Source organism: Austrofundulus limnaeus, unplaced genomic scaffold (assembly GCF_001266775.1).
Source record: "Austrofundulus limnaeus strain Quisiro unplaced genomic scaffold, Austrofundulus_limnaeus-1.0 Scaffold407, whole genome shotgun sequence".
NCBI classification, from domain to species: Eukaryota; Metazoa; Chordata; class Actinopteri; order Cyprinodontiformes; family Rivulidae; genus Austrofundulus; species Austrofundulus limnaeus.
In genome coordinates, this window is record NW_013952809.1 from 26,515 (window position 1) to 35,739 (window position 9,225).

The 9,225-nt window shown below is 43.0% G+C and overlaps 1 protein-coding gene across 2 annotated transcripts; it reads right to left on the bottom strand.

Moving 5' to 3' along the window:
• Positions 1-3,240: 3,240 nt before the first annotated feature.
• proca1 (protein interacting with cyclin A1) lies at positions 3,241-7,313 on the bottom strand. 2 transcript variants are annotated; one of them, XM_014024121.1, is made up of 4 exons: positions 6,213-7,313; positions 6,004-6,136; positions 4,904-5,029; positions 3,241-4,825 (listed from the first exon to the last, which is right to left on the bottom strand). In XM_014024121.1, the coding sequence occupies exons 1-4, from the start codon at positions 6,796-6,798 to the stop codon at positions 3,391-3,393; spliced, it is 2,280 nt and encodes a 759-aa protein (XP_013879575.1). In that variant the 5' UTR covers positions 6,799-7,313; the 3' UTR covers positions 3,241-3,390. The 2 variants fall into 2 exon arrangements, with proteins under 2 accessions (XP_013879575.1, XP_013879574.1); XM_014024120.1 differs by having other exon boundaries at positions 4,895-5,029; positions 6,213-7,065.
• Positions 7,314-9,225: the final 1,912 nt, after the last annotated feature.

The following is a 9,225-nucleotide window of genomic DNA, read 5'->3' on the forward strand; positions in this document are numbered from 1 at the left end:
TCCGGAGGACCCGGCCTGTCGTTTTGGACACAGCCTTACTGTATATAAAGAAAACCATCACTTCCTTGTCACTACTCTTCTTCACTGATTGAGTTTGGTAATGTTTCAAACTGTCAAACACTGCCACCAACTGTTCAGGAGCATTATTACACCCCTAATTGTTGTTTCACTGTGGAGGGGGTGTGTTCATCAGGGTGGCCAATGGGGTGGCCAAAGTTTTGTCTGTGGTGGCCATGGCCACCCCCTGGCTACGCCCCTGCGCTGCGCGGCATCTATTCCAAATAATACAGCACAAAAAGTCACAATATTGGTGTTTATTTGTACTTATATGTTACAACTCTGTCAAATATAGGCCTTTGTGTCATGTGGAAGAACCAGTGGTCAGCACTGATCTAAAAATTACTCAAATGTTTACGTCCCCTAATTCTAAAGCACTAATGCACTGAAAATTTTAGCAAAAGCTAATTCTAAAGGACTAAAATAACCCAATCAACCCATGAACATTCTTCAACAGACAACATGAGTCACATATTGTCATGATGCTCTCTTAACACTTATCATTGACATCCCACAATCATATTTGGGTTCATATATCGTCACCTGGATAAGTGACACACATATGAACAAAATGTGACAGCTTTCACCCTCAACATTGATCAATAACATTTATAGACCTCAGTTAATGCTTCTAAATTTAGCAAGTGCTAATCCGTTGAGAAATTTTAAAATTAGCAAAAGTCCGAAAGCACTAATCAGGAAATTAGTTCCCTACTGGTGCTTTAGTGCTTTGGGGGAACTGTGCCCACAACCGTTTGCAGCCTCTGGAAGCCTTCCACCGTGCTGGTYCCATCTAGCTCCTGAGATCATGGGCAGATTTTTATTTATTTATATAATACCTAGGCTATTTGGGGGGCGAGTATAAATGAAATGTTAAAAAAAATTACTGATGTATTTTTCATTATTTAGCTTACTTTTTGAGTGTTAAAAATTTTCCACTCTTTTTATTTAGCTCTGTTCATAGGTTTAGCTATTTTTTCTAAATGTTCAATTGAAATGTTAAAAATATATTGAAATATTAAATCCTAAATCTAAATGTGTAAATCTTAATGTAAAAGCTAAACCTTAGTTTAGGTATGTTTTGCTGTTGGTGCTCAGCTCATTTTATGACATCATCATCCTGAGACAATAGTCTTCACACAATAGCAACCACTAGTGCTTCAATGCAGCCATAGCTTCCCTTCAAGACATCAGACTTTCAGTTACAGCTGAAAGTCTGAGCTACATTTCAAACTGTGGTCCACAGTTTTTTTTCTGTTTGATTCAGATGTAATCTGAGCAAATGTTGCAGAGTCGCATCAGAATGTATTTAAACACTTTTTTTAAAAAAAATTATCAAAGAAAATGTCGATCAGTATCAGATGTAATGTCTAATTTAAAGATTGCTGCACTTCGTCACTTTGTTTGTTACTGGAAAAACAGAGTTCAAACCTATGTAAAACCTTAAAATTTTTAAACAATCCTGAAAGACTGAATACAATAAAGACGCACTATTATTCCACTGGTTTCCATTTGGTAAAATATGCAGGAAGACTTGTTGAAAGAAAATCTTTAGTTTCTGTTTTAGAGTCTGCCAACCAGCATCATCTTTCTCATGTTAATGAGCATTGACTCACAGAAACCTGCTTTTTCTTTACACCAACAACTGTTGGCAGCTTCAGGGCCGAGCAGTGGACCAGCCTAATGCTTCCACCCAAACACAAACCCTGAAAACTGGGCCAGACTGTTTGGACTGAAGCCTGACTGGGACTCCTGTTGTTGGTGTTTTGTATCCAGGATCAGAAGGTGATGGGACCAAAGCTTCCTCTGGAGCAAGCATCACTCGTGTCCAGAAGAGGGCGACGTTTTAACCCAAAGCTTTCTCATCCTGAAGTGGGGGTGAAATGGTTGTATTTACTACAAAGGTTATTTTAATTTTTTTCTCTTGTGTTCTGTTGAACTATGGTTCAGATGGCAGCTTTACCTAACCCAAAGGTTTCGGCCTGAGAAACAAAGATTTTTTTTTTCACGTCCCGATTGGCTTGAAGAAGAAGAGACTCGGGTTTATTTCTGCAAATGTTTGTTTCCTTCATTCTTATCCACACATTCTTGTGAATAACATTGTGTAAAAACAGCCCAAGGACATGACGCAGGTCGCTGGTGTTTGCAATAAAGCACCGGGTCATTCTCTGCAAAGATTTTAAAAATCCACGTTAAACAAAACTTCCTCCGACAAACGAGGCCAGAACTGGTCAGGTTGAGGAATCTGATCATTTCTTTTTCACAAATATGGAAAATAGCCAAAGATTGAAAAAAAAACTGTTGAATTTAAAGTAATCTATTGGGGGGGGCAGCAATAATTTAAGAGTGTTCGTTAAAAGCAGCTGATAAATCTGTGTTTGGAGGTTAGTGTGCAGACAAAACTATTTCTATTTAACCTCTGAGTCAGAGCACTCTACACATGATAGGTAAGATTTACTGAGTTTAACCTCGGACAGAATGAAATCTATGAACACAAACATTTCAGCCTCATTTAGTACAAAAAATATTTAAATGATTAAAATTAATAATTCACTGCTGCTGTGTGAGACTTGCAACACATTTTTCAGTATTTTTATTCTTATTTGGCCAATGATTTTTCTTTATTTCACATATTATCTCATCTTTTCTCGAAAATAAAATTATTTTTGTCTTTATCAGTCCAGTGTGTAGAGTTATAAATAAGGGCTGAGTTTGAAATGTTTGGATGTTTAGTTGTGTCATGAAGTCATACATTGTTTATAATTGTTACTGATGATGTATTTGAGTATTTTAATGTAGTTTAAATGTGTCAGATGTGACGAGGGGGTGAAATGAACTCAAACTCCTCCATATTAAGTCTTTTTTTGTGAAAATCAGCTGATCTGGGGGGGGGTTTTCATCGTTACAATAAGAGGTGGAGGTAATGATCTTAATCAGTTTGCAGGTGGTGACCCTGCTGCATGAAATAACTTGCAGCTCAAGGATCAGTGTCTGCAGCTCTTGGAAACAAAGGAACAGTACATTAACTGCATTTTTTTCTGAGCTTTTTTCTGCAGCGTGGCCAGAAAAGATTGTGGGGAGGGGGCAGTTAAGCAGGTTAGCATTAATCCTGTGAGGTTTAGATTTACAATTTGATTAAATATTTCCAAGTGGGCTCTAATGAGCTAAAAGAGAGGGCAAAAATGTATGCAACGCCATTTATTCAGAGTTTTTATTACTAACATGCGAGACAAAAGATGAACAAAAAAAACATGATTTTTATGTTTTAATCAAATGATCTACCTCTCTGCTAAAACGAGCCTTTCTATGCTAGTTACGCCCGAAACGCTCGGCTTATTGTCTGTTTAAATTCAACGCCTTCCTTCTTCTCTTCTTATTAAATTGTGCTTTTGCTCTCTCAACAGATAGCTGAAGTGGACTGATGGATGGAGCAACAGAGGTGGTCACCCAGGACGTTTTAGTTTGTTGAAGGGGTGTTTTTCTTTGCCGTCCCCTCGGATTGGCGTTGACGGTTGTGGTGAAAAGCTGCCGGTCGCGCCGAGTTTCTGGCACTTGAGGGGACGGGGTTGTGAGGACAGAGTTTTCGGCGGCGCCGTGAGAGGAAAGCAGGTTTTCGCTCGGAGCGGGGTCGGACGTTTTCCTCCGCCTGTTTCTCAGGGGTATTTCTTCCGCCCTTCGCCCTTTCGGAACGTGGAAGGGGACAGCCGAAACCTGGCTGCTCTGGCCGTGAACATGTGGTCCGTGTTGCCGGTCTGAGGGGAGGCCGGGCGGGACGGTGGGAACCCTGCTGAGGGGGATCACTTTCAGGCGGTCCGCAGAATTTGGCAGGTCAGCAGGCACAATGGGACTATCAGTGCTGAGTTTCTTTCTTTTCTTCCTCCTCTCTTTGTCTCCGCTCTCCTTTGACCTGCTCCTTTTGACGTGGGGGATTACAATGGGGGCGGTGCTGGCAGGAAGTTGCTGCTTGGCGAGGCGTCGTTCAGGCTTTGCTGTTGGGCTGACAGAGTGAAAACCGTTTAGACCGTCTGTGTTTAATACCGGGTCTTCAGAAGAAGGGTGATGTGTTATCTTGTCGTTCTTTTTGCTTCTTCCTCGTCGTTTATCTGCGTTCTTTGAGGTAGCGTTCATTCTGCTCGATAAGAGAGGGTTTTCTTCTTCTTTCACCGTCTTGCCGTCAGACTCTGCTGACCCCGCCGGGCCTGTCAGAGGTGACGTAACGGAATCCGACTCCTCGTCCGGAACAGGCTCATCTTTCATGACTTCATTGGACGGCTCGTCTTTTCTCCTGAGCTCAAATTCATCGGCTACGTTTGTGTTCGACTGGTTACGCCTGTTCGACTCGAGGATAAAATTACTTAAAGACAGGACGTCTTCTGCTGCTCCTTCCTCTGTTTTCACCTCCGCCTTCTGCTTCCTCTTCCTCCCATTTCCTTTCCCTTTTTGCTTCCTTCTGTGTTTCTTCTTCTTCTTCTTCTTCTTCTCTGAGCTTTGCGCCGCGTCCTTGTCGGAGTCAGCGTTGGAGCTCTGAGACGTGGAGACCGTGGCAAGCACCTTGATGAAGTCCTCGGCGGCGGTGACGACGTTTCCCAGCGAGGGCTCCCCTGCGCTCTGAGTCACGCTTTCCTGCGGTTCTCCTTCGCTGACTTCCTTGGGATCGTTCCGCCTGGGCGGAGCCAGCGTCAGCTCGTCGATGACATCAATACCGCCGTAGTCATACGGCACCGCTTCTCTCAGCACGGTGACGGGCAGCTTCTCGTATCGTTTACACCTGAGAGAAAGAGAGGTGTGAGCTGAGCGCAGGAGGAAGTTGCCGAGAAGCTACACGGGCGATACTCACAGGCCGTACCAGTGGCGCTCGGCGCACTGCTCCTCGTAGGCGAAGTCGAAGCAGGGAACGCCGATGACGTTGAAAAAGGCTTGGCCGACGACCCGCGAGGACGTGTCGTTGACTTTTCTCAGACAAGACTTCAAGCTGCAGAGGAACGAGAGAAAACGGTCGGGATTTGGCTTGAAAGAGAGGGAAAAACTCCAAGATATGACATGAGGAGTCGCTAAAAGATAAACAGGTCGCTGAAGGCGGGGTTAGTCTAGACCAGAGCTTCTCCACAAGAGGTATCTTTGGAGTCCTCAAAAAATTTCACTAAGTTATTGGTTTTTATTTTAAAAAATTCATAGGGAACAATAAACTAATAAAACAACAATAAAAACAATAAATAAACCAAATACAAATATATTTCTGATGGTATTTAGGGGTTGAAATGACAGTAAATTACCTTTTAAAACAGCATGAGGGCGTCCCTGGAATTTTAAATTTTAACTTTTTTTACTTTTTTTTCTGGGTCCCCAGACCCAAAAGGTTTCAGAACCACTGATCTAGATGAGTTAATAACGTGCCTGTTTTTAGTCTCAGGGAGGAAACAAGAGCTCTCAAAGAAAACCCACAGGTGCACAGGGGGAACCTGCGAACTCAACGCAGATAAACTCCAGACCAGAAGGCGAACCAGTGACCTATGTGACAGCTCCAACCACTGCACCACCCGCAAGAAAACCTAAAAATCTATGACTTATAAGCTTTTTTCCTTTTTTTAACTTAACCAAAACAAATTCTTCAGATCTTTTAAGCACAAGTTTCACCAAATGAGTTTCAAACTGATGGTTTTGTTTTTCTAGTGGAAAAATATGACTTTCAATCTGAACACATCCTGTTTGAAAATAGTAAAATTTGTTGGGAATATCTTTTTATTTCAGTTTATTACCCGTTATTCATATTTTTGCCACAACTCCAATATTTTTGTGCAACTTTGTGGGTTATTTGTGCATAATAAAACGTTTTCCCAAATATTTGCAGCATATTTATCAGAACTATAATTACTCTTTCATTTATGCAAACAGTGGCTCCAGTTTGTTTTGCAGAAGTGAACATGTTTAGTAAAGCCTTTTACTCACTCGTTATCACAGTCGCAGTGACTGATGGAGTGCCATTTAAAATTGGTGCGTCCATATTTGGAGGAGAAGGCGTGGATGACGTGAGGGCAGTGGTCGTGCACGCGGCAGCAGCTGTCAGTTTCTGCAAACTCTCCTGCAGAAAGAACAAGGTTGAACATTGAACCACGCATTCCAACCGCACCATTTATTGTTGGAGGGTTGCCACTCACCCAGCTGGTTGTAGTCATCCGCCATGTTCCCCGCTCCGCACCACAGGGTCCCGGGGTACGTGAACCCCCTCTTGGACCTTCTCAGAACCCCGTCCTCCTGCAGGGTCGGGTCTTCTCCCTCGTGCCTTCTGCTGCCGCTGCCCTCTGATCTCCGCTTCAGCTCTCGGCACGTCTCTTTGGCCTCATCCATGTGCGTAAAAGGCGTCCGGCGCGCGGCTCTCCGCTCCTCCAGGCTGCACGCGCGCACGAACGAGCTCACCTCCGTCCGGTTCACCGCCACGGAGCAGTCCACGAGCTTCCCGGCGGGGCTGACCAGGCTTCGGACCACCACGGCTCCGTCCGACACCTGGTGGAGGTAGTTCTCACCGACGGTTGAGGTTTTTGCGCAGATCGTGGAGAGCACCTCCTTGTTCTCCTCCTGCGCGCGGCTCGGGAGGAGGTCTCCCCTCACCGCGTTTCTGTCCAGAGAGGACAGGAGGACAAAGAAGACGGACCACATGCCGAGGCGGAGTGGTACTTTCAGCACCACGCGGGACGGAGACAGCTCCTCCTGGGCCGGTTCTGCGGCTCTGCTCGAGCGGCCCATCCTCTTTTAAGGTGCGTGATTCGGGGATGGCCACGCGGGGAGGAGTCAGCGGAGTTAACCGCTTTGTCCTGCAGGTAGAAAGGCACCGCGGCTCGTGTGTGGAAGCAGCAGGAGGACAGCAGGGGGTTAAAGTGCCGGCGCTGACCGCAGGTTACCTCCCGCCTCCCAGAAACAGGAGATTTACTTTGGGAACATGGAGGAGGTTCTGGCTCCTTCTCCATGGTGACGAGCAAGGGGGGGGTGACTGCCAGCACGGGACAGTGGGCATCTTTCAAACGTTACAAAACAGTCAGTGAAGTGCTGATGACCTAAATCCCCACGAAGAGACAAAACTCTCAGTCAGGAATGTGGACAGAGGTCAAAAGTGTCTCACGCAAACTGAGCTGAGACTCAGAGGGTTTCAGGTCGAGCAGCTGGGACTAAAGTGGGTTTAGGTTAGGTCTATAGTCAAAACATGCAGAGTAGCCTATCTTTTCTCTTTAAAATGCTATTTCTGATTGTATAAAGCTGGAACTTTAACAACTTTAAAATCTGCTTTCCTCTCAAGAAACACATTTCCAGTCGAGATAAATAGAAACAATAACTTTTACATGGTCAGTTCAACAAATATGAACTAGTTTTTGTGATTTGATCTTTGGATTTCTCCTTTGAATTGCTCTTTTTGTAAATAAAGAACAATTAAACAGAACAAAAACATCTGACTGCTCCATCAGCCTCTGATTATTCAAATATCTACACAAATAAATCAAAAAAGGGTCCAGCTGGGTGAGAAATGTCCGGTGCATTCGGGAGCCACAGAGCACCAAACCGGACCAACGAACTCACCTAATCCTAGACAAAACTTTATTAAATACCTTTTAAGATTTTAAACTGTTTCTACTGTGTCGTGTCTTCCCATATGTTATGGCTCTCGAGCCAGGTCATAACATATATGGGGGCTCATCCGGGATTGGAAGCCGGGACATCTCGCACCCCAAGCGAGAATCATACTCCTAGACCAAGTGTCTTCCCATATGTTACAGCTCTCGAGCCGGGTTGTAACAGTCACTTTTAGAACCAAAAGTCTGATCTGTGCTCAGAAACATAGATTTATAAGAACTCCGTCATTAATGGTTGCAATGAGCCTTTTTTTGACTGGATGGATGGATGGATGGATGGATGGATGGATGGATGGATGGATGGATGGATGGATGGATGGATGGATGGATGGATGGATGATGGATGGATGGATGGATGAAAAAGATTAAAGACACTCAGGAGGGAGGGGAGGGGTTTGATAGTGAGTGCAGGTCTCTAATCGTCATGTCAGTTTTTGAAATAACATCAGGAAAACAGAATTTTTTTAAAAAACCCTGATAATCAGGTTTATTGGTTCTGGTTCATGTAATCAATAAAACATAAAGCCTACAAACAATTTAAGTTTAAAAAAACTCTAAAATCCAAACATTGCAGAAGTCTAATGCTTCTTTGAGCGAGTTTTTTTTTATTTTTCTTCCAAGAAAAGCAAATCTTCTTGTCAGGTTGGGTTTCTAATCAGCCCCGGGTTTTGTCACATGGCTGGTCTTACTCCTCAGAGGAGGAGGAGGAGGAGGAGATCTGGCCTCCTCAAGGCGCTGAAATCCGATTGCTGAAGGGCGGAGAGAAGTGATGTCAAATCACCAGAGGCAACGTTCGACCACATCGTCGAGAAGAATGAGCAAAAGAAAAGAAAGTTTCCCATGAACTGAAGGTGGACGAGGGCCAAAAGAACAACAATGAATAAATCTGCTGTTAGTTTAGAGTCAGATTATACAACACAACCAGCAACATAAAACTAAACTTACATCACACAAAAAACAACTAAAGATCATGGTTTTTCAGCACAATTTTATTTGACTTTATTTAAAAAACATCCTAATATACTTGCTCTCTTTTTGTCGTCTCCTTTTATTTTAGCCTTTGTTCATTTAAGCTTTTATTTATACTTCTTTTAGCTCTGGTTTTGTTGATTTTAGCATCTGTTCAGCTTGAAATAACCTTACTGTTGGTTTTTTTTTTTTTGCAAATGATAACTTTTAGCTATCTTTTACCAATCTTAGCTTTTATTTATGTTGAGCTTTTAGTAGCTTTTTAGCTACACAATTTGTTAATTTTAGCTTGTGTTCTTGCTCTAATTTTAGCTACTGTTTTAATAATTGGAGCTTTTGGGTATTTTGTCCATTTCAGCTTTTCTTTGCAGTATGCTTTATTTAACTTTTAGCTACTGTTTTGTTTATTATAACTGTTAGCCCCATTTTTTGCTAATTTAGGTTTTAGTTAGCCTACTGTTTGGTTGGTTTAAGCTTGTTTTGATATTCATGAGCAATTTTTTTCTGTTTTGTTTTCAAAGGTAACGCTTCTGTGAAGAATTGATTCAGTCTCAGCTGCAAATTCTCTTTCTTTAGTTAT